Source organism: Schistocerca americana, chromosome 5 (assembly GCF_021461395.2).
Source record: "Schistocerca americana isolate TAMUIC-IGC-003095 chromosome 5, iqSchAmer2.1, whole genome shotgun sequence".
Classification (NCBI taxonomy): domain Eukaryota; kingdom Metazoa; phylum Arthropoda; class Insecta; order Orthoptera; family Acrididae; genus Schistocerca; species Schistocerca americana.
Genome location: NC_060123.1, coordinates 211,257,942 through 211,284,171, shown reverse-complemented (window position 1 = coordinate 211,284,171; position 26,230 = coordinate 211,257,942). Strand labels below are relative to the sequence as shown.

At 41.3% G+C, this 26,230-nt stretch overlaps 1 protein-coding gene across 2 annotated transcripts in view; it reads left to right on the top strand.

Annotated features, from left to right (window-relative positions):
* The window catches only part of LOC124615659 (V-type proton ATPase 116 kDa subunit a1-like), a 245,611-nt gene that overhangs the window by 111,675 nt on the left and 107,706 nt on the right, over positions 1–26,230 (top strand). For both annotated transcript variants that reach the window (XM_047143682.1, XM_047143681.1), the window contains exons 5-8: positions 10,099–10,225; positions 11,446–11,622; positions 17,077–17,289; positions 17,797–17,947. In XM_047143682.1, the coding sequence (XP_046999638.1) occupies positions 10,099–10,225; positions 11,446–11,622; positions 17,077–17,289; positions 17,797–17,947 (668 nt within the window). The remainder of the gene's footprint in view (positions 1–10,098; positions 10,226–11,445; positions 11,623–17,076; positions 17,290–17,796; positions 17,948–26,230) is intronic.

Genomic DNA, 26,230 nt, shown 5'->3' with positions numbered 1-26,230 from the left:
ACATTATAGAAGTTTATAATTAGCTTGTTATAGCTGAACCACTGTTCTACACTGTTCATTGTTTGGATAGCGGAGTCTTTTAGTTTTTCTTCTGTTTTACCACTAATAAGGAAGCTTGTATAGTCTGCAAATTGGAGGGTAGTTTGGCAATACTTGTTGTACATAAGATCATTGACATAAAGGAGAAACAGAATGGGTCCTAATACTGATCCTTGAGGTACACCATATTTCACATTTTCATATCCTGAATAGTAGTAGCTGAATTTGTTATGGTCAGTATATTGTACTTCAACCACCTGTTTGTGACCACACAGGTATGTCTTGAGCCACTCATTGGATATACCTCTAATTCCTAATTGGTCAAGCTTCTGCAGTAGGGCATTATGGTCAGTGACATCAAAAGCTTTAGATAAATCAAGACATACGCCTGTCACAAACTCACTTGGATCCAGTTTAGTATAGATTTCATTAAGAAATTCAAATATTGCACTTTCAGTTGAATAGCCTTTCCTGAAGCCATGCTGTGAAGGAGAGAGAATTTAATTTTTATTTAGGAAATCAGACAATCTCTTATAAAAGATTTTTTCTAAAATTTTTGAAAATACAGGCAGTAGGGCTACTGGTCTATAATTTGAAACACATTGTGGATTTCCTTTTTTGAACAGTGGTTTCAGTTTTGCTGTTTTTAAGCATGAAGGGAAGGTTCCTGATGCCAGTGAGCTGTTGCACAAGTGTGTCAAGGGTTCAGCTAAGGCAAGACAGCATTTTTTAATAATTGTGTGGCGTAGAGCGCCATAAATATCGATATTTGTTCTGTGCGTAAGTGTGCTATCTCTGAGGAGAGGAATTTGGGGCAGGATGTTGGACGCTAACGTGAGTTAGCCTCCAGACTTGTATCTGTGTAGAAGCTAAGTGTGAATAAATCTGTATCTGAGAGAATTCTAGTTGTTTACCTACAACTATTCTATATTCCCTCACTGGTGACCCCGTTTTTGTGTAATACACGTCCGAGTTACCGCCCGAAGGTTATTTACGCACCTACCGCGTCGGGTTTCTCCGCGATCGTGAGGGCCTTTGTCAGCTCCAGACAATGGCCTTTCAGCATTCACTGCTGCCCGGATTCCAGCAACATCTCTCCAGCACTCCTGCCGACATAGTGGACATGCCGCAAGAATCTTCGGAATCCTTCAGCCAGAACATGCAGTGGAATTCATCGAGTGCCGCCAGTTTCTTCCAACCACCAACGGTCGTGGACTCTGGCTTTGTTAGCCTGGACCTTCCCACGTGTTCTCCACAGAGTGTTGGTCGGAACATTCCTACTCCTGTGTTGAACACACAATTCAATACAGTTCGTGGCGTCGAGCGAGGTTTTGCTACTTTGGAAAATCCAGTAGTAAATTCAAACTTGAATCAGTTCCCGCCACGTGTGTATCCTTCCGCGCTGGCTAGTCAACAGGTATTCAATGCTCGCCAAACAGCAAATATCACACCGAGTGTGCATCCTAGTGGACGTGTGTGGGATCCTTGTGTTGCTTCTAATCAAGTCAACAATTCTATGCTGGACAGTAATTACTCCGACATCTACAACCAGCCCCACCACTCACGGTCGAGTGAATACTGTGTGCATAACGGACATTCACCGGCATACTTAAGCACTTGTGGCTTCTCTCAGAGCTACCACTTCAATGAGAATGCACATTTTGACTATGATCCTCACACCGTTCGATCGTCCAGCGCTTCTCAGCCGCCCCTCCCCCCCGGCGTCAAGTGAATTTCGTGATTCCTGCATTACGGGACACCAATAATTCGGACTCACAATCTTCTGCATGCTCTACTTCAATCTGAAGTAATGGGCGCACCTCCGCAGTGCTGAATCTGCCAAAATTACCAGACTTCAAACCCGCTCACCCGGAGTTCTGGTTTAACCTGGTTGAGCAAACATTCAATGTCTGTGCTTTGGATGATGACGCACGCTTTGCCTGCCTCATGAACCATCTTCACGACCACGTTGATTTAATTTACGATCTGGTCAAAGCACCCCCCCCTAGCAGGGAAGTATGCTGTGGTGAAACAGATGATACTGGAGCGCATCTCTAAAACCAGGAGAGAAAATGTGCGACAGCTTATCTACGAAGAGTGTCTCGGCGACAGGTCTCTGCCCCAGCTGTGGCGGTGCATCCATCTTCACGTCGATGAGCAAGTTATGCCTGATGACACGCTCGCAGAAATCTGGACTGAAAAGCTGCCTTTGCCTGTCCAGACTGCAATTTCTGCATATGAAGATAGGCCAGTAAATGAACGTTTACGCGCCGCCGACAGAGCATACTCTGCCAGGCAACGTGAGCTCCGTGCACTGCATTCTGGACGTGACCGCACTAAGACACTTTCTGACGCCACGCCCTTGTCTGGTGCTGCTAATAACAAACATATTCCTTTCGCTTCGCCGAGTGACAGTTCGGCTAACACCAGACATGTGTGCTTTGCTAAGAAGTGTGTAAACCTATCCTTGGAGCTGCAATCTTGGACAAACAAGTGGCTAGTGGAGTGCGCCAAGTCTTCAAAGTTGTGGATGGAACATACGGAAATGCTGCTGCATCTCCGCGACATACACCACGAGTTGGCCTCCGCACAACAACGCCTCGTGGCACTACAAGCAGACGACTCGTCGGCTACAGACAAGGTCAGTCCCTGCCAATATGGTGTTCCCATGCCCGCGCACGTTAACAACAATGTTGTGAACTCTGTAAACTGTGTCAGCACCCCCTTCTGTAATGATAGGGTATGCCCGAGTGCTCATGCTCCTTGCGTTCCGAATGGACAATTAACTTGCCAAGCTCGTGGCAATGAACTACGGCAATCTGCTGTTCGGCCACGCCCACTCGTGCTTACAGCACTCGTAGCAGCACGGCCCGCTACCAAGAACCAGTGTACCAACCTCGCCCATGTTAACACATGTGCGGCCTTTACGCAGCCTACGAGCGGGTGGCACACCTGTACTTCCGTGCCCTCAACGCCACAGCTTGGCCCGTCCGCCACTGCCTGCTCCACGTCACGGACATCTGACTGTCGAACCGTACCACGTATTGCAGTAGTCACTAATGGCACAGTTCATCGGTTACGTCTAACCGATGAGCTGCCCATATCGCAATGGCCACGCCGCCTCAAGCCGGAATTTATGAAAATTTCAAAAGAACAATTGGACGATCTGTTACAAAAGGGAATAATTGAACCTTCTTCCGGTTGCTGGGCTAGTCCTATCCTGTTTGACCAAAAGTAAGACGGTACTTGGCGTATGGTCAGAGACTATAGGCGTTTAAATGCCCGCACCATCATTGATAAATATCCGGTCCCACACATTGCAGACTTCAATCATGCGCTCGCAGGTGCAAAGTACTTCTCTGTTTTGGACTGTAAGCACGCATTTCATCAGATTCCTATGGCTCCGGAGGATATTGAAAAGACTGCCATAATCACTCCCTTCGGGCTGTTCCAATACAAATTTATGCCGTTTGGGTTGAAAATCGCCCCCCAAACGTGGCAGCGTTTCATCAATCAAACTTTATCCCATCTAGACTTTTGTTTCGTGTACATGGACGACATATTGGTTTTTGCTTCTACTTTGATACAGAATGAGGAGCGTGTTCAAGTCGTGACAGATATTTTAGCAGCCACTGGTATTGAACTGAACAATAAAAAGACTCAATTGCACCAGTCATCCGTCACATTCCTAAGTTATGTTGTGTCATCGGACGGTCTGACACCACCACAGGACAAGATCAAGCCTGTTCTCGAGATGCTACGCCCTCAGACCTATAGGGAATTACACAGGTTCATCGGAACAGTTAATTATTACCGGAAACATTTGCCAGCCGCTTCTGCGGTGCAGGCTCCTCTCACAGATGCTCTCGCTGGCCCACAAACTTCTGGCACCCGCCAGGTACCATGGACACCAGACATGGACAAGGCATTTAATGAACTCAAACAGCTGTTGGCCTCCGCTGTCACTATTGCTCACCCACGGGCGGACGCCACAATGTTTATCACTACTGACGCTAGTGACAATGCTATCGGCGCAGTACTGTGTCAGACATACAACGATGTTACAACCCCCTGCAGTTTTTCTCAAAAAAGCTAAACAACGCGCAGAAGAAATACTCAGCATTCGACAGAGAATTACTTGCAGTTTACGAGGCCATAAGACACTTCAGAACTGATGTTGAGGGACGAGATTTCTATGTGCTCACTGATCACAAGCCGTTGGTTCCTGCCATAAAAAATCCTGCGGCTGATCCGCCCCCAAGACGCTTTCGTCACATCGATTACATCTTGCAATTTACAAATGACATTCGCTACATCTGAGGAGCGGATAATGTGGTCACTGATTTTCTCTCGTGTGTTGGTGCTGTCACAACCTTAATTGACTTAACGGACCTACCTCAGTTGCAATCGGCAGACCCCGATAGCATGCAGTTAATTTCAGACCACAGCTCCTGTCTCCAACCGGTACACTCTACTTTCCCTGGCATATCTGACTTAGTGTGGTGTGATGAATCGACTGGTACGTTGCGGCCATTCATTCCTAAGCCCCTTCAACACCAGGTCTTTGACAAACTACACACATTAGCACACCCAGGTGTCAAAGCTTTCACCCGTCTGGTAGCTGAACGGTTTGTCTGGAGAGACATGCGCCGTGACTGTCAGTCTTTGGCAAGGGCATGCATGGTGTGTCAACAGAACAAAGTTTCCAGGCACACTTCTCCACCCCTTGGCTGTTTTGCCCAACCACCAGGCCGGTTTCACCATGTCCATGTCGACCTCGTAGGCCCTTTGCCCCCCTCCAAGGGTTTCCGTTACTTGTTTACAGCTATTGACAGGATGACTCGGTGGGCTGAGGCTGTGCCTATTCCGAACATTACCTCTGAGACAGTAAGTCGAGCATTCTTAGATTCGTGGATCTCTAGATTTGGCTCACCTGTTTACCTCACCACTGACCAGGGGCGACAATTCGAGTCTTCAGTTTTCTCTGACTTATGTAGAATGTGTGGTATCATCAAAATTCATACTTCTGCATACCACCCCCAAAGCAATGGGCTTTTCAAGCGATGGCATCGCACCTTAAAGTCTGCCCTGCATTGCCATGACTCACTATGGACAGAGGCACTGCCCTTTGTGCTTCTTGGCCTTCGTGCGACTTTCAAGGAAGACCTCAAGGGTTCCGTAGCCGAGTTTGTGTATGGCCAACCTCTGGTTTTACCTGGAGAATTAGTCGCTCTGACCCCACTTCCACGGCTCTCTGAACTCCCTTCACTTCTCAAGCGGGTGCACTTGCACTGCAGCAAAATTCAGCCGCCACCTCTGGCTGCTCATACACCTCCGCGCGTGTACGTACTGCGCACGCTAGACTCTTGTGAGTACGTGTTTCTCAGAGACGACTCAGTCAAAGCCCCGCTTTAGTTGCCCTACACAGGTCCTTACAAGGTCATCAAACGCTCGGAGACTAACATGGATCTCCTCATAAAAGACTCTGTAATCACGGTCTCACTCAACCGAGTGAAACCAGCTTTCATTGAGCCTCAGGTGAACCTCCCTAATTCTGCCCCTATTTCTCCCACTCCTGCTTCGAGCGGCCATCCATCTTCCCACACCATGCATTCGGGTATTGATTCTCCACAGAGTGCTTCTCTGCCGAGCACTGCTCCTTCTCCACGTTCATCTAATTCGAGTGGCCAATCTTTTCGGGGCTTCACTCCTCACAGCCCTCGCAGTCGAACTGCCAACCACTTGGATTCTACCATTCTGTTGCCATCTTCGTGTGACAGCTCTTTGTCACGCCGTTCAATCCACGCTGGCTCCTCGTTGCCTTCGGTCACGCTCCCTCATCTGTCAGCTGATCGCCCGAGGTTGTCTCCTGCGCAGTCCAGTGCACCTGCCACCCCCCTCTTGGCAGATGCTTCCCCCTGCCATGGCTTTCCCACACCTCCCTGCCTCCCTACCATTGCTCGTACAGGTGCCATCCAAGAATTCACAACACATGTGCACCCTGATGACATACATAAATTGTCTGTTGTCGTAGATGGCGATACTGTGTGTGCGGTACTCGCATGTGACAATATTGACGGAGGAAGTGCAGAATCTCGTGTGGTTCGCCACTTTAAATTGAGCAGAAGTGCTGCGTGTGGCAATTTGCGTGCCCTTGTTAGGCCTTCTGGCAAGGTGATTGTCCGCCTGCCGGCTGACGAAGTGCTATACCTCCACTCCAGGACGGGACGTCGTCTTCAGCCACCAGCGTCGTTTGCTGACTTCACCGTCGACGTACCGGGTTTTACCCCCCAGTCTCCTACCAGTCGACCGCTTCCGCCTGACGCAGAAGAACTGTGTGTTACCTTCCTAACTTCTCACCCCCCCCCCCCCCCCCCATTCACAGGGACGTACTCCATACTGTGCGCGGGGGGCGGGGGGGGGGGGGGGGGGGTCGCAATGTGGCTTAGAGCGCCATAAATATCGATATTTGTTCTGTGCGTAAGTGTGCTATCTTTGAGGAGAGGGCTTTGGGGCAGGATGTTGGACGCTAACGGGAGTTAGCCTCCGGACTTGTATCTGTGTAGAAGCTAAGTGTGAATAAATCTGTATCTGAGAGAATTCTAGTTGTTTACCTACAACTATTCTATATTCCCTCAATTGCATCTGGTATTCCATCAATTCCACATGAGTAGCCTGTTTTCAAGGATTTTATAACTGATAAAATTTCTTCAGTATTTGTGGGTGAAAGGAACAAAGATGTAGATACATTTCTCACACTATTGGATGATGGAGGTGATATTTTGTTGTGTTCTTCCAGTCCACTCACCCACTGTTCACTTATGTTTGCAAAATATTTGTTGAAGGTCCCTGCAATTTCTGTTGGGCAAGAAATCTTTTGTCCTTCAAAACATAAGTTCATATTTTCATATTGTTTAGCTTCACTTGTTTGATTTCTTATAACTTCCCATATAGCTTTAGATTTGTTTTTTGAATTTTCAATGTATTTGTCATTTGCCATTGTTTTGGCTTTCCTTACAATATTTTTGAGGATTCTTCAAGTACAAATGAAATTCATGAGACATGTTCTGGGTCTTTGCTATATTGTGTAATCATCTTTTCTCTGCACAAGAGATTTTAATACCTGTTGTTATCCGTTTTTTCTTTTTGAAGTTAGGTTGACATTTTTGTTTTTTTAAAGGAAATGCAGCTTCAAAGTATGACATGAAGATTTCCATGAATTTTTCAAACTTTTTGTTAGTATTTCCACAAGTATACACTTCATACCAAGTTTTTCCACTTAGTCTCTTTATAAAAAAGTTTATTTGCTTGTTAGTGAATTTTCTTGACATGATAGTTGTTGTGGCGTAACAAGCCTGCTACGCCACACTGGGAAGGGAGCCGAAAGAAAGGCACGCGTACACACACACCGACTGGCGTGAATTCTGGAACAGGATAGTATTGAATGGTAGCAAGAAAAGTACGTAGCTGCTTTATACTTAACTTTTAATCTTGGTTTGTTTACAACGTTCTTCGTGAGACATTTTTACGATAACTCTCAAAGTAGGTAAGGCTAATGGCGCCTTGCTAGGTCGTAGCCATGGACTTAGCAGAAGGCTATTCTAACTGTCTCTCGGCAAATGAGAGGAAGGCTTCGTCCGTATTGTCGCTAGCAATCTCGTCCATACAACTGGGGCGAGTGCCCGTCCGTATCTCGAGACCTGCCTTGTGGTGGCGCTAGGTCTGCGATCACACAGTGGCGACACGCGGGTCCGACATGTACTAAATGGACCGCGGCCGATTTAAGCTACCACCTAGCAAGTGTGGTGTCTGGCGGTGACACCACATTCCTCCCCCGCAAATCGGCGAACAGTCGTGAGATAAGGCTTCCGCCCGCCGTGGGGAGCACCCCATGTTGACGTATTCGATGAGGTGGGGAGCCTAACAACAGGCGAGGCTGTACCACCCGCACCCGGCCATTCGGTCTGAGGGGATCTAGGAAACGCCTGAAAACCTAGTCCAGGGTGCACGTCAACATGCGGTGTATGCACCCGTAATGAGACAGGAGGGGCCGAAGGGTCGACCTCCATTGCGTCGGGGTACCCGACGCGCGAAGACGCCATGTGGTCCGGAGCGGGCAAGAGTTCCATGGCGGAGGACGGCTGGTCACGGGAAGCGATCGGCGGCGCGTGACCCAGGGAGGCGCTTGGCGGCTGCAGCGAAGCGTCCACTGCGGGCGGCGCCGGCAGGAGAACAGGCGGCGGCGGCGGCGGCTGCGGTGGCGCGTCGCCATGGGGCAAAATGGAAGGCATCGTCGGTAACACCTGGGGATGAGGCGAGCCAGTAGATGGGTCCCCAGGGCGCCGACCGGACGGCACCGTCGCTGAAAGCAGACGGGGAGCGGCAGAACCCGTGCGACGACAGAGGCACAGCTGATTGAGATGCCGACGCACCTCACCAGAGGCCCCCAAAACCAAATACATCGCGCGGCCGAGGCAGCGAAGAATGCGCCCTGCGAGCCAACGCCGTGAACCTCGATAGTTGCGATAGAATACAACGTCGCACAGGAGCAAAAGCATAAGTCTGCCGCTGCAGAGGAACCTGATGCGGCGGATGCAGCAAAGACATCAAGGTTCGATGAGGACAACCGTGGAGCAACTCAGCCGGCAAGCGACCATCCCGGGTTTCGGCGCCAAATCTGTTGTGGCGTAACAAGCCTGCTACACCACACTGGGAAGGGAGCCGAAAGAAAGGCACGCGTACACACACACCGACTGGCGTGAATTCTGGAACAGGATAGTATTGAATGGTAGCAAGAAAAGTACGTAGCTGCTTTATACTTAACTTTTAATCTTGGTTTGTTTACAACGTTCTTCGTGAGACATTTTTACGATAACTCTCAAAGTAGGTAAGGCTAATGGCGCCTTGCTAGGTCGTAGCCATGGACTTAGCAGAAGGCTATTCTAACTGTCTCTCGGCAAATGAGAGGAAGGCTTCGCCCGTATTGTCGCCAGCAATCTCGTCCGTACAACTGGGGCGAGTGCCCGTCCGTATCTCGAGACCTGCCTTGTGGTGGCGCTAGGTCTGGGATCACACAGCGGCGACACGCGGGTCCGACATGTACGAAAAGGGACCGCGGCCGATTTAAGCTACCACCTAGCAAGTGTGGTGTCTGGCGGTGACACCACAAAAGTGTCCTTTAATTTCATCCAGCTAACTTTGCATGCTTCACCAATTATTCCAAATGCAGTTGATCTTTCACTTGTGCATGAATAGTGTAGCTCTAATACTGAATAAGCACTTGCAAGATGTGTGAAACTGAAACAGACTGCAAGAAAGTAACCTTAGTGACTAAAGCACTGTACTGCTTGTTATCTGAACTCTTTTGAAATGCAATCATACATTAGATGCGTGAATGTGCTTTACATCTGGACTTGGGTTTATACTGTAGGAAATAGATCATTTTCACAGTCATTTTTCTTTGTTGGCAATAATAACTATTAACTTGACTGTCAGAATCAATTCAGACATTTTTTGTCTTATGTATTGCATTACTGTTGGTTTGAGTCAGTAAAAAAGTAAAGTTTCCCAATTATTTAGTGGTATAAAGACAAGGTCTCAGTAAATACAGGCTAAGCAAGTAAAAAGATGTTACCTTCTTTCAGTGGAGTTTAAAAGCATCAGTATTAGTTGTTAGTGCAAAAATCTGAAGAATAGTTCGTATTTTTCAATATGGTCATCAATATCTGTACAGCATTTTGTGCACTGGTGCTCAAGGGATCATGAAAGTTGTTGTGATAGAAATCAACAATTTTTTTCACAGCTGCTATGGTGGTATCTTTGTCATAAATATATTGTTCACACAACATATTTTCACTTGTCTAATGGGGCAGATGGTTAAAGAAGACGTGATAAATTATGAGTGAAACCCACAAACCGGTGTAGCAAAGAAGGATAATTTTATACCACCTGCTCATTTTTAAAAAAAATTATGTGCTCATATATTATTTTATATATAGATGTTATGGCATTTCAAGCTGACTGAAAGTTTTGAGGGGTTTTGCTTTTTCTGATTCATAGATTTGTTGCTGGAGTTGTACCTAAAGCGAAGGTTCCAGGATTTGAGAGAATGCTGTGGAGAATATCACATGGAAATGTGTTCTTGCGACAGGCTGACTTAGAAGAACCCTTAGAAGAGCCAAAGACAGTAAGTTTAACTGACTAGTATGTTTTGTTTCAAATTGAATTGAACAGAAATTGATAGTTGTAGTGAATCAAAAATACTATTGCATCAAAAGTGTATTTGATATAAATGTTAAAATTATCATCAAATGTTAGATTTAATTTTTAATTACCAAGGAAAATGTTGTTTCTATCGAACACCAAATGAACTACTTAAAAACAATGCTTATTAACAACATCTATGAAACTGACTGACATGTTTCACATTTCCTTTGAATTTGTTTAACTATACAATAAAACTGAGCTGTACTTCACAGTTGCAAAAAAAGTAATACTGCAGTCCACAGTAAATTTAATGATTTATGTGTTACATCATGTGTGTAAATATTACACATCAATGTAATAATTTTTGCTTTTCAGAATTTTAAATTATGAACCTGTACTGCAAGTGTACAATTCAGTACCTTTTATTTCACAGCAGAATATTCTCATTCTGTTCACATAGAATTATTGCTCAGTAATGACCCTGGGGTTGAATTATTCTTTTTCTTTCCCTTGTAAATGAAGGCTATACCATTATACACTCTACTCTTATTGCCAACAATTTTCACCAGTTGGGTGTTAGATATTAAGCAAAATAAATTAAAAAGATTGATATATATACCAGTGTACAGTAGTTTCAGACAGAGCCAAAAGGCACTATAATCAATGATGACAAAAATTTTAATTTTCTGAATTAATCCCCCCAAAATTACTTCATTATATACTACAGAAGAGACGATGTTCCAGTTACAAGACAAGAGGCCTTCTGTAGATTATCATGTTACATCTGAAAAAAAAAGTGTTACATAATTAAGAGCAAGGAAGAACAATGTATTACAGCTTCTGATTTTTTTTGAAAGAAAAGAGGAAGATTAGGCTTTAATGTCCACACGATAGAAGGTCATCAGAGATGGAGCATAAGCTTGGATTATTTCAAGGATGGGGAAGGCAATCACCCATGCCCTTTCAAAGGAACCATCCAAGCATTTGCCTAGAGTGATTTAGGGAAATCATGGAAAACTCAAATCAGGAGGGCTGGATGCTGGTTTCAACCATCATTCTCCCAAATAAGAGTCCAGTGTGCTAACCACTGTGCCACTTTGCTTGTTTTGATTGCACCTTTTATTTCTCTAATATTTAGAGTACATAACTTGCATACTTATTTTAATCATGAACTGTTGAAGTGTAATGGTTTTCTTACAGGGCAACATGGTACAGAAGACAGTGTTTGTGGCCTTCTTTCAAGGCGAACAGTTGAGACTCCGGGTGAAAAAAGTGTGTACAGGTTTCCATGCAGCACTGTACTCATGTCCAACTGTTGCAGAAGAGCGTGCTGATATGTTATCTGGTGTCCGCACCCGCCTTCAAGACCTAACAGTTGTAAGTATCCTTGCTTATTGAAAATAGCTGAACAAATATGGAAAACAAATTTAAAGATACAGTTGAATATCAATACTTCCAGAATTTAACAAATTTGATTCATTAGGATATGCAGAAAATTGCCAGTGCAGAGTATTTTCCATAACCTGTCCAAAATATTTATCTTACTCCCTGTATTATTTCCCCTCTATGTAATCAGTTCTGTTGGTTCTCTTTTATAATTTTAATTTTAGGTAAGTAAAACATGAATAAAAAAGGAAACATGAAAACTATTAAAATTATATGAAAAATTTTGTAAATTCCACAGCAGACTTTAACACTATTTTTGGGAAGCAAAGAAAATGAAAAAAACTTTCATGAAAATTGATTTAAAACTTTAAAGTCAACAAATGAACTGAAATCTCCATTCTCTATGGAAAAGATTAATCATGGGAACTATTCCTCACTATTTTGTAAATTGTATAACCTTGGCTTCAGCTTGGGGGTTTTCAGCGATCTCAAAAAATTCTAGGAAACAGAAAAGTAACATGAAATGGCATAACATGAAATATGAACATTGTTTTTGACTGGTAATGGGAAACACCTCTACAAATAGTCTAACAAGTACCACTACTTCCACTGTTGGACAACACTCCATAGAACTAGAAACTAGTGAAAGGAATTTCAGTATGTAAAATATGTAATATTTTTATTTTCTTTTGAAAAGAGAAAGTTCAAATGATGTTTACAACTCTAACAATACAAATGAGGAGTGTAATAAATTTATTGCTACATATTATGAACAGCACATCCTGACAGGTGTGAACATTACTGGACTTCCAGTTTAATAAGTCATGGTTGCGAAATACTAATACTGATTCTTTACAAAAGAATGGAAAAACTGATAGAAGCTGACCTTGGGGTCAAATTAGTCTCAAGTGGAGAAATCCAATTATCCCAGTTCTTGAAATTTTTGTTTCTCCATATTGATCACTGGAATTAAAGAACAGTTGCCAGTTTGGGTGAATAATACCATAATCAAATCTGAGAGCTATTTTAATTTACCACTATGTATTTGACTGGTACAGTTTGTATCTTGATGTAGTAATTTTAGCAAAGTGCTCAGGTACACAGATTATATTTTCTCAGCTAATATGGTAACTTTTCATCAGTTCCTGCAATCAAGACTGAGAAAAAAAAGCTTAGAAGTGAATATATATGTCTTCTATACTTATAGTTTTTGATTAAATAGTTATTGTAGATTAGAAGAAATAATTTAGAATAAATTGCTTCAGTTTAGATTTTAAATTTAATTTCTCATTTGTCAAGACAGTTTTGTGATATTGGACAAATGATAGAGCTTTTTGTAGAAGCCTGTAGAATGCCTTTCTAATTTGCTTATAGCTTTAGTGATAAGCAATCATTCTTCCTGCTAGTGCTGAAACATGTATCTTCTTGAAAGGAAACCTTCTAGCTAACTGTGACTGACTCCAAAAATTACCACTTATTACTATCACTGATGAGTGGAAATATGCAACATAGTGTGACTGGTTATGATAATTTTTTGGTTTTAATTTTATGCGTGGCTACACTGCTTATCTGAAAGTATTATGAGAAAAAAGTGTAGACTGTGTTAGACTCCTTTGTTTAATTCTTTCATGTATATCGTGGATTTATCTAAAACCCAAAATAACAGTCAGTTTGTAGTGGAATTTTAATTTTCACACATCCAATTCAATGCATGGATGCAAGATAAAATGCTTTTCTGTCACTCCACAGGGTATTTCCAGCATGTGATAGGACCAAAGACCTCACCATTATTGATAATAACTAAACTATTAATTGTTTAATTGAAGACTTAACCTATAATGTCATGTCTGTCCATTGCTCTCTGTCCAGGCTACATGAGAGTGAATATTTGATAACTGAAAAGACAAGAATGGCCATAGGTTCAAGCAGCTTGTGCCCTCTGTCTTAAATAGAAAGTTGTGTCTTGGATTTGTTAGCATTCACTGTTTGATTATTAGCAATTGCATGTGCTAAGTGTCCTGTAATCTTGTCTGTGACAGTGTGCTGATTCAGTTTAATGTATAAAAATTACTCATCTCCAATCTTGCTCAACATATCCACAGTACACTAATTCCGGACTTACTTGGCCCAAACCAAGGTACCATAATTGTCATCTTGAACCATTAAAGATTGCTCCAGCAGCTCATGTATGTATCATTCTTATTGTTTGCAGATTTAGTGGTTGCTGCATTGGTAGAGGCATAATTAAAATGATAATAATGTCAACCCTGCCAAATATTGCAGTTTTTTGTAGTGGTAATGGGTTTCAGAAGCTCTGTTGATGTTGTTATCATGTTGGGTCTAGAAACTGAGAGGTTGTGGTGTTGAGTCCGACCAGACTGAAAATTTTCAGTCTGTCTTTAATCTAGCCTTCACCTTTCGACAGTATGACTATTTATGAGGAACAGCACATGGTTCAGTTTCCATGCTTAAATGCAGGCTCTCCTTTATTGGCTGGATAACTGTGATGAATTAGGGACATGCAAGTTGCAGAAGTAGTATCCAGTTGCAAGATTTTCACTCATTTATTGAGTGACATGAAATTATTATTTACTGAAACAGTGTTTAATTTTCAGATTAGTAGCTTACTTTGACAAAAACATAACATCAAAGAACACCATTTGTAAAACCATCTTGCATGTATGAATAGTTTTAAAAAAATATTTTGACTGTGCCATTTATCCCACATGTAGGCCAGGGCCCTTAACCATTTAGAGCACTTGCATTGCTTGCATTACAGATGCAAGTTGTAAATTGTATATTTTTGTCAAAAGTCTATAATGACATAATAGAAATGGTTTATACTGGAATGATGAAACATTTTGCAATGGCTACAGGTCTGTAAGTGAACCAGACAATTAGCTATATTCATGCAGAAAATTTAGCTGAATTCATCAGCTAGCTTAAGTGTGTTTGGCCAAACACACACACACACACACACAAACACACACACACACACACACACACACACACACACACAAAAATCACATTTTATATATTTGGGAGTGAATATAAGTGAATAGTTAATATTTATTAACTCAAAGATTTCATCAACTAAAAACCCCTGCCTCTTCAGTTAGAAGCACTTAATCAGTAGCTGCCCCTTGCAAATGTGTAAATGAACTGAGTTTTTGAAGTAATTTGAAGATACTTTACTCTCCTGTTCCTTTAAACTGCAAAAGAAGGCATTGAGGATAACAGGCAGCATGGTGCCCAGACCTCATTGTAGAGCCTGCATCAGAACACTAAAGATTATGCCTCTGTCATCACTGTATACCATGCAGTTTGTAATGCATATCAGGGTGAACTACTGTAGATTCCAGGTGTATGGGAAATGTCGTAAGTAAAATACCAGGAACAAAGGTGGCATGGTATCACTCCATTATTTAAAAAAAAAAAAAAAACAGAAGCACTCTGTAAACAATTTATCTAAACTTTTCAGTGTAATAAACTCAATTTATCAGGGAGGAACCAGATTAGCAGTTTGGAAGAAATTTATCAGTGAGCTACCAGATTAGCAATTTGGAAGAAACATTGAAGAAATTTTTAAATGAGACAAGAAAATTTAGGTATTGTAACATATTTGTTATTCAAAAGCATCCATATGATTGTTTGTTGGGGGAGGGGAGGTGCAAGCCTGGGAAGTACGGAGTATTTTTAATATTTTGGAAGACAACTGGGGATTTAGAAGTACCAAAAAGAGTTCCAGTTCTGACCCTGTTAAAAATTTCTTGAAAGAAAAACGCGTCACTACAGTATATTGTTTCCCTTTCCCTGAGAGCTAGGGCTGGCAAAGGGATCAAGGCCCTCCCCCTCCCCCCCCCCCTCTCCCCCCGTCTTTGCCACCGGTAATGGGCGCCCATGTTATTATTGTATTATTAGTATTGGGAAGTGATGATACGAGGGCTATCCACAAAGTACATTACGCTTTCGTTTGTGTCCGTTAGGGGCGGGGCTAGTGCGGCCATCCTGCTGTGCTAGTAAGAGGTTCGTGTTGTACTCCGTTGAGTTACTGTGACAGTTTGAAATGTCAGTGTTAATTGAAAATGCCGCGAAGTGTGAAGTGCGTGCTGTAATAAGGTTTCTGACTGCAAAGACCTGTACACCGATAGAAATCTATCGGCAGCTTTGTGAAGTGTATGGGGACAACATAATCACTGAAGGTGGAGTGCGTGAATGGGTCATAAAATTTAAAAATGGCCGAACTAACGTTCACGACGAAGAGCGAAGTGGAAGACCCAGCATAGTGACTGCCGAACTTGTCGAAAAAGTCGATGCCGCGGTCCGTGAAAACCGTAGTTTCACAATAACGGAACTCTTTACGAGTTTTCCACAAATTTCACGAAGTTTGTTGCATGAAATCATTACCGAAAAGCTTGGTTACGACAAGTTTTGTGCAAGATGGATACCAAAAATCTTGACAGAGATTCACAAAAATCAGGGAATGGCTGCAGCATTAACGTTTTTGGACGCTTACGAGAAAGATGGCGACTCATTACTTGATCGCATTGTTACTGGTGACAAAACATGGGTTAAGCATGTGAACTGCGATACAAAATTGCAGTCAATGCAGTGGGGGCACACAGATTCCCCCCAAAAACCCAAGACAATGTCGGCAAGGAAGGTGATGGCGACTGTCTTTTGGGACAGAAAAGGTGTGATTTTTGTGGATTTCCTGGAAGGAGGCACTACAATAAACTCTCAAAGGTATTGCCAAACTCTGCACAACCTCAGAAGAACAATACAAAACAAGCGCAGGGGGAAGTTGGGCTCAAAGATCTTGCTGATTCACGACAACGCCCGGGCCCACACGGCAAATGCCACTTGTGAAGTTCTCGAATCTTTTAAGTGAGAGATGTTTCCTCATCTGCCGTACAGTCCTGACCTGGCACCAAGCAACTTCCACTTATTCCCAGCAATGAAGAAGTGGTTGGCTATGCAGCATTTTGATGACGATGCACAGCTTCAAGAAGAGGTAACCAAGTCGTTGAAGGCGCAGGCGGCCGAATTTTACGACGAAGGAATTTCCAAGCTCGTCCATGGCTATGATAAGTGCCTTAATTTAAATGGCAACTGTGTAGAAAAGTAGTATTTAAGTGTGGCTTTCATCTGTATATAATTTAAAAAATTTCCAATACTTTATTTATTTTTAATTCCAAAACGTAATGTACTTTGTGGATAGCCCTCGTATATCACTGAACAGTAACATGACACATACCTTATTTTAATGTTGTGATTATTAATATCAGTAATATGGTGACATATGTAGTGCCACAACGATAACTAACTTGTTGTGTGTGTATGTATGTGTACTGTAACTGTATTGATGCTTGCAGTGCCACAGGTCCCTACAATAATAAAAATTCAGTTTAGTTCAATGCAGTCCAAATCGTTTACTCTTCACAGGTTCTAAATCAAACTAAAGATCACAGGCAGAGGGTACTACAGTCTGTTGCTAAAGAGCTGAACAGATGGACAATGATGGTACGCAAGATGAAGGCTATTTACCATACTCTCAATGGTTTCAATATGGATGTCACAAGCAGATGCCTTATTGCAGAGTGCTGGGTGCCTGTGAATGACCTACCAAGGATGACTCAAGCACTGCAAGATGGTGGGGTAAGTGCAGAAAAATTTAAATTCAATACATTTTGTAACATAAACTGTCTATTCCACTTTTGGAAACATGCAGCACATTTTAGTTGCTGCAAAGCTTTATTTTTATTGTTATTGACAAATAACATTGTTAGTTAGTTGAAAAGATTTCCAGGGATGTGGAAATGGGAAGATCTAGCAACAAAAATTGCTATAAATAATAATACTATCTGACACCTTGATAAAATACTTTTAAAAATAATTAAATTAATAAAAGCTATTGAGCTGGGGTGTGTCTTCTTGAACATAATCTCTTTTGTACCTTCTTTCAGAGCTCAGACATTTCCTAAATGATGTTAGCTTCAGCTTTATTCAAACTGATGAACTTTAAAGGTGTTTCAGATCCTTTTTCAGCCTTCTGTTATGACACAAAAGAAAAAAGCTACTTTTTAAATATTTGTGTTCTGTATGAAAGAAGGCTATGTACTGCATATTTATCACTCAGCATTTAATAAAAAGTATTATTTTCAGGTTGCTTCTGGAAGTTCTGTAGCTTCATTTCTTAATATAATTGAAACGTCAGATACTCCACCAACATACGTTAGAACAAATAAGTTCACAGCAGGATTTCAAACCCTTATTGATTCATATGGATCCATAACATACCAAGAAGTTAATCCAGGTTAGTACCACCTCTTTAGCAATATTAGTTCTGTTCACTGTGGTCATCAGGCTAGTTTAGCCATATTTTTTATTTATATTTTTATTTAGAGGCATCACCAATCATCATCCCATAGTGAGTTATATTGCACCATTTGAAAAATAAAATAAAATTTGAGATTATTAACAAGGAATGCACACAGAAGCACATGGTGAGACACCTCCTTCTCCCCCCCCCCCCCACCATCATCCCCCCCCCCTACTTACCACTCTTCACTCAAACCCACATACACATACTGTTTTTCCATGCCTACAAGCTACAAAATGTAGACGAGGCAGGTAAATAATTACAAATATCTATAAAGTGCTGAGATGTATGTGGACATTAGTATAGGACTGAATTGTCTACAAAATGTGACAAGTCATTCACCATTTTTTTTTGTTCTTCTAAGTGGCAGGTAGTCCCCAACAACTATTCTGTATTTCTTTTCTCTGCCTGTGTCAGCATTGAAGTCTCCAAGAAAGACATTAACATAATGTTGAGGGACTTTGAAGTTGGATCCTCAAGAGTTTCCCAGAAGTCATCCACCTTTTGAGGGTCTCTCTTGTTGTCTTCATTTATCAGGCCTGTGTGTTGATAAGGGTGTAAGCCTTATTTCCAGATCAAATGGACAGAAGTGAGATCCTGTTTGATGGGGAGGTGAAATTGATTATGGATCCAATTATGTTCCTTCTGACTATGAAGACTATCTCTAGGATCATTGAACTGGAATTTTTTTATCACAAGGTTTCCTTTATCTATTCTGAACTCTTCTGAGTCAAATGGATTCTCATCCACATATCTGGTCTCTTTTAGTGCCAGTATGTAGAAATTCTGGTCTTTTAAAGCGTTGACCAGTTGCTTTAATTTTCCTGTCTTCAGAAGTGTATTGATGTTTAGCATTCCAAACAGGTGTTCTTTCTTGGATTGTACCTTTTGTGTTGAGGTTCTGGGAAGCTCCAATCTTCCCTGTATGATGTTACAGGCTCTCCAGAAACCGACAGCCTGGTTGTGCCACTCACAGCAGCAGAGGATTTCTGTTTCCAGTTGCCTAGTGTAGTAGTCTTTACTGAAAGTGTTCCCCTTCCTGCCCTAGGTTTACGATAGTTGTGGGGGGGGGGGGGGGGGTGAGTATAGCCCATCCACAGAGTTAAAATTCAGGTTGTAAGCCCCAGAGTTTAGTTAAGACCGCCCCTAACCTGGAGTACAGATGCCTTTTACAGTTGCTCCTAACCTGCAGAACACACTATGAATGCTGAATTCCAATGGAGTTTCCTCCACTGAAGAGTCCAGCACATACTGAGTGTTTATATTATCCATAAAATCATCATTACCTCTTCCGCCAGTTCTCCCATACTAATGATTTTCATCTCTGCCTTCACTTCCATTGAGGTTTTCGCCATTAAACTGGCAAGAAGCCCTCACAAAGTACTGTTACATGGACCATGCGAACCTAGGTTTTTAATGAGGTGCTACTCCTCCCCCTCTTCCTTACCTTTCTCAACAATGCTGGGGACCAGCTTAACAAACTTAATTTAAGCAGAAAAAATGGAGGAATTACTTTCTGGCTGACTCTCATACCTGAGTGGCCGTGGTGGTCTAGCATTAGACTTTACCCCTGGGGATCCCAGAGTGGTGATTTCCCTTCATTCTAGTTCCTCCAGGATGGCTCCAGGTCCACTCAGTCTGCTATCAAATGAACTCCTGGGATCTTTGCCTCGGCAAGGGCCGCCACCCTACCCCTCCTAGTGCCGTGACAAAGTAGGTTGTTCCTTACCTACAGTCAGACCAGTAGCCCAGTCATGGGCAGGTGTCACTGATTTTATCTTTAACCTTTGAATAATTTCTTTTACCTCACCATACATTCTTTCAGTCTCTCCATCATCTACAGAGTTAGTAGGCATATAAACTTATACTACTGTGGTGCGGAATATTTTACTTGAGAGGATGCCATCATTACAAAGTGATATGGAAGAGCTGCATGCCATCATGAAAAATAATTTATGCACTTCCTCCTTGTTTTCATGTGTTTTCCATACCAACACTGCAAATTGGCCAACATTACAAGGTTATTTAGTCATTCATCCAGACTGTCAACCCTGTAACCAGTGAAAAGGCTGCTGCTCTTTTCAGGAACCACAGGCTGTCCTATCCTCTCCACAGATACATTTCCATTATAGTTGCATCTACAGTACAGCTATCTCTATGACTGATGCACAAAAGCCACCCCACCTCGGCAAGATCCATGGTGCATGGAGGATACAACGTGTTGCACCTCAATAACAGTTGCCTTCTTCCATTTATGATTTTGTTTTCTTTAGTTTCCTTTGCTTATTTATCACATTTTGCTGTCTGAAAAAATAATTTGCTAAACATTTAATATCTCACTACTTTTGCAATATAGAGACAGATTTGAAGAGTGGCAATGATAATATTAAACATGCTTCACTTGTTCTCGAATACTTCCATCTCTTTAAATATACTATTATGATGTACATTTCTGATTTTGTGCCCTATGATTCTGTTTCAGTTTAGTTATGTATCTGTATTTTACTCTGCATTATACAAGCCAGCGATGACTGGCAGTTCAAAAGTGATTTAGAAACATCACAACCCATAAGATTTCTTCATTATGGTTTTGTAAAATATACTCTTATCTCATTCTATTTACTTTTACTTGTTGCTTGCCAAATTCAGTTTATGTGATCTTCTAGAAGAATAGTTGTTTGTTTCGATAAATTCTGCTAAGGCGTGATCACTGTCTTTTTCAAATAACTGAATAACGAAACGTATAAGGTCATCCACGTGAGTACAAAGAGAAATCCATTCAATTTCCATTACATGATAAATCACACAAATATAAAGGCTGTCAATCTGACTAAATACCTAGGGATTACAATTATAAGTAAGTTAAATTGAAACGCTCACATAGATAAAGTTGTAGGTTAGGCAAACCAAAGACCATATTTTATTGCACACAACACTTTGAAGATGCAACAGCACTATTAAAGAGACTGCCTGTTTGTCCTCTGCTAGAGTGTTACTGTGCTTTAGGGGATCCTTACTAGATAAGACTGATGGAGGACACTGAAAAAGTCAAAAGAGGGGCAGCACATTTTGTTCTGTTGTGAAATAGGGGAGGGAGTGTCACAGATATGGTAAATAAGTTGAGGTGGCAATCTTTAAAGTTCGTGAAATTTCATCACCAACTTTCCCCTCTGCATGTGAAAATATTTTCCTGTCATCAATGTATGTAGGGAGAAATGATCATCATAATAAAATAAGAGAAATCAGAGCTTGTACAAAAAGATTCAAGTGCTCTTTCACCCACGTGCTGTTGGAGAGTGGAATGGTAGTGAAATAGCCTGAAGGGGGTTTGTAGAACCCTCTGCCAGGCACTTAAGTGTGTATTGCAGAGTATTCATGTAGATGTAGATGAAGGTATCCAAATCTTTCCACTGAAAACTATTCTTCTGTTTTAGTGTTCATTTTACATTAAAATCTTCCATTATTGCCTTGTAGTGGGATTTGTTGCCAGTCAGCATTTTATGTAACTCTTTGTATAGGTATTCTCTCTCTTTCCATCAGAATGTGAGTAAGCTGGCACCTGATTTTCAAGGAATATTTTCTCCTTATTTTTAAATCAAGTCTTGTTCTACTCTTTGAGATTCAGTAACTATATCTATAACAATGAAAACAATCAATTATTGACAAAATTATTTAATTGAATGGATAAAAAATCTACTCACCAGGTGGTGGCAGAACACACACATAAAAGACTGCTGTAATTCTCAAGCTTTCAGAGCCAGTGGCTCCTTCTTCAGGCAGAAGGGTTGAAGGAGAAGGAAGAAAGGTGAAGGAAAAGGACTGGAGAGGTCTAGGAAAAGGGGTAGATTTTGGAAAAGTCATCCAGAACTGCAGTTCAGGGGAGACTTACCATACGGGAGGAGAAGGAAAGACTGATTGTTGGGGGCTGCATCAGATGAGATTTGAAAACCTTAGAGCTTAAAGGTGGAAGACAGGGTAATATGCAAGACAGAGATTACTACTAAAACATCATGCCTGAGCTAATGAGTGAGAAAAGGTAAGTGCATTGTACAACAAAGAGGTGGGAGGGGGAGGGGGGGGAGAGGGTGGTGAAAAATAGATGGGAAAGACAATGAAAGATGTAGAAAACTTAGATGGAGTGAAGCAAGGAGCAGTTACAGTGAAGAAATGCTGAGACGGAAGAAATTAACATAAATTAAGGCCAAGTGGGTGGCGGGAACCAAGGAAATGTTGTTGTGCTAGTCCCCACATGCAGAGTTCTGAGAAACTGGTGTCTGGAGGAAGAATCCAGATGATGCATGTGGTGAAACATGCACAGAGGTCACGAATGTTATGTTGTAGAGCATACTCTGTAACAGGATATTGTGAGGTACCAGTATACACCCCCTGCCTACATCCATTCATCCTAATTGATAATTTGGTGGCAGTCATGCTGATGTAGAATGCCGAACAGTGTTTACATATGACATGTGTCATCTTGCAGGTCTATTTTTCACTCCCCCTCCCACCTCTGTTAGATACAATGCACTTAGCTTTTCACTCTTATTAATTCACGCACAATGTTTTTGTAGTAATTTCTGTCTTGGAAATTACCTGTCTTCCACCTTTAGGCTCTCAGGTTTGATTGGTTTTTTGGGGAAGGAGACCAGACAGCGTGGTCATCGGTCTCATCGGATTAGGGAAGGATGGGGAAGGAAGTTGGCCGTGCCCTTTCAGAGGAACCATCCCAGCATTTGCCTGGAGTGATTTAGGGAAATCACGGAAAACTTTAGGCTCTCAGGTTTTCAAATCTTGCCTGATGCAGCCCCCAGCAATCAGTCTTTCCTTCTCATCCCGTACAGTTAGTCTCCCCTGACCCATGGTTCTGGGTGACTTTCCCACAATCTACACCTTTTCCTAGACCTCTGCATTTTCTTCACCCTTCTTCCTTCCCCGCCAACCCTTCTGCCTGAAGAAGGGGCCACTTACCCTCCCACACATCACCATTAATTTTCTCTTAGTCTCTTCACTATTTTCAAAATCTTCAAGAGGTGTAAGATATATAAAAGAAAAACTTTTTACTTATCTTCTTTATCTTGTTGTTGTTGGCTCCAAGTCTTGCATCTAGGGTACATTCTTGCGGCTGTAATTTTTATAATGTTGCGGGTTGTTGTTGAGCTTAATAACTGATGAAGATTTGCCTGTTGCTATGAGTATCTTTTTATTTTATCCCATTCTTTATCCCAATAAATAATGATGATTCTTCTATATCACACTGACTTTACAATTCCACTTCAGAACATGAATTCACATTGTTGTTGACAAAATTAGAAATATACATGCATTTACATCAGAGGCATGTCCAATACTACTTACATTCTGTGGTACTCGCAATATTCCAAAGAGTTTATAAAGCAGAAGAGTTTACAAACTTTCATGTCAAAAGAAAAATATTTACTAACTTGTATCATTGTTTTATAATTGGGTCCAGAAATAAATTTAATAATTAGAGTTAGAGTGTGCATTTAATGATACCAATTGTAAATATATCAGAAATTTCATGATTTCAATTATTTTTAACACGAGAGTTACTTTAACTGTACGTACAGTGTGTAACAAATTAATTTCTTTTTACATATTTTAGCCTGAAATGTAACACAGCATATACAAAATCATATTAAGTTCATTCAGTTAAACAACTGAGATAATTTAAAACTGTACAAGAATCGATGGTATACATGGTATCAGTTATTTCTATAAAAAAAAGAGATAAAGTTAGAGGAGGAAGACCCATTACAGTATCCCCCAAACAAATTTTGGAAACAGAATGTTTACAATATTTTGTGACAGGCTATATGGTTTGCCAAATGGTGTACAAAATGATGCCCAGGATATAATATAGATGTATAGAAGTATCTGATACATAACTTATTACAGAAAATACAATAAAAATATCTACTACACAAATCATAATCTACAAATGTATCAGGATATGGCACTCAGATTTTCATATCTGTGAAACATACTGACACAAGACAAATAATACAAAATCAAAACTACAACATTGCACCACTAAACCATAGAAATAATTACAGAGACCATGTAAATTACTAGAATTTATAAATTTTAAGTTAAGATCTATACAATGAAACCTTCAAAATCTTTGAAAGAGAAGAGAAAAAATTCCAGAGCTGAAGTGTATCATGAGTGAGCCGACTCGAAAAACTCACAGTGATGGGTACAGACCAAAAGAATATACTCAACCATGAATAGGAATCAATCAGCCACATAAACCAGAATATTTGGGGAAATATTGACAAAATAATGGAAAAATATTAGGGCCAAAGTTTACGATGTGGGGATCAACCCACGAATCCAAACCACGCTGGGTAGAAACCAGCAAAAGAGTTTCATCATGACAAAATGAATAAAGCTCATAATTGTATCAATAAGTCAATTTATACGCAAAGAGTAACTGTAAGAAGCATCTAGCCTTAATCGACAGTTGTACACTCTCCTTGAGTATGCACATACACTGTTCCGATTACCAGGGATACCCAAAACAGTGCTCAGCATGAGTCTGTCCACAACTCATCTTCCAATCAGATGCAATATTTCAATACTCAGGATAAATACAGGTAAACACAGTCATAAATTAGTTTTGAATGATGACACAATCCAGTAGCTTGAGAACCAAAATCAGTGTATGAAAGCAGACATGTATACATCTTATTATATTGTCAATACTAGTAAATGTCTTCCACACTATTTGCAAACTGTTCACCCAAACTAACCTACATATATAAAAACCTAGAAGATTCTTTTGCAGTTGATAAAAGAATACATTGTGATTTAAGGTTACATAATGCATTGGAAAGTCAATTCCCCCTACATGTATTTATGCTGAATAATACATGTTGTATACATGAAAGAGGCCTAGAGAGACTGGAAAGTTTCAGATAGATTATATAACGGTAAGACAGAGATTTAGGAACCAGGTTTTAAACTGTAAGACATTTACAGGACTCTGACCACAATCTAGTGGTTATGAACTGGTGATTGAAACTGAAGAAACTGCAAAAACGGGGGGGAATTTAAGGAGATGGGACCTGGATAAACTTAATGAACCAGAGGTTGTAGAAAGTTTCAGGGAGAACATTAGGGAGCGATTGGCAGGAATGGAGGAAAGAAATACGGTAGAAGAAGAATGGGTAGCTTTGAGAGATGAAACAGTGAAGGCAGCAGAGGATCAAGTAGGTAAAAAGATGAGGGCTAGTAGAAATCCTTGGGTAACAGAAGATATATTGAATTTAATTGATGAAAGGAGAAAACATAAAAATGCAGTAAATGAAGCAGGCAGAAAGGAATGCAAACATCTGAAAAATGAGATCGACAGGAAGTGCAAAATGGCTAAGCAGGGATGGCTAGAGGCCAATGCAAGGATGTAGAGGTGTATCTCACTAAGGGTAAGATAGATATTGCCTACAGGAAAATTAAAGAGACCTTTGGAGAAAAGAGAACACCTTTTATGAATATCGAGAGCTCAGTTGGAAACACAGTTCTAAGCAAAGAAGGGAAAGCAGAAAGGTAGAAGGATTATATAGAGGGTCTCTACAAGGGTGATGTACTTGAGGACAATATTATGGAAATGGAAGAGGATGTAGATGAAGATGAAATAGGAGATATGATACTGCGTGAAGAGTTTGACAGAGCACTGAAAGGCCAAAGTCAAAACAAGGCCCCAGGAATAGACAACATTTCATTAGAACTACTGACAGCCTTGGGAGAGCCAGCCCTGACAAAACTCTGCCATCTGCTGAGCAAGATGTATGAGACAGGTGAAATACCTTCAGACTTCAAAAAGAATATTATAATTCAAACCCAGCTGCAAAATACTAACGTTTATTCTTTACAGATGAATGGAAAAACTGGTAGAAGCTGACCTTGAGGAAGAGCAGTTTGGATTCTGTAGAAGTGTTGGAACACGTGAGGCAATACTGACCCTGCGACTTATCTTAGAAGATAAATTAAGGAAAGGCAAACCTAAGTTTCTAGCCTTTGTAGGCCTAGAGAAAGCTTTTTACAATGTTGACTGGAGTACTCTCTTTCAAATTCTGGAGCTGGCAGGGGTAAAATACAGGGAGCAGAAGGCTATTTACAATTTGTACAGAAACCAGATGGCTGTTATAAGAGTTGAGGGGCATGAAAGGGAAGCAGTGGTTGGGAAGGGAGTGAGAT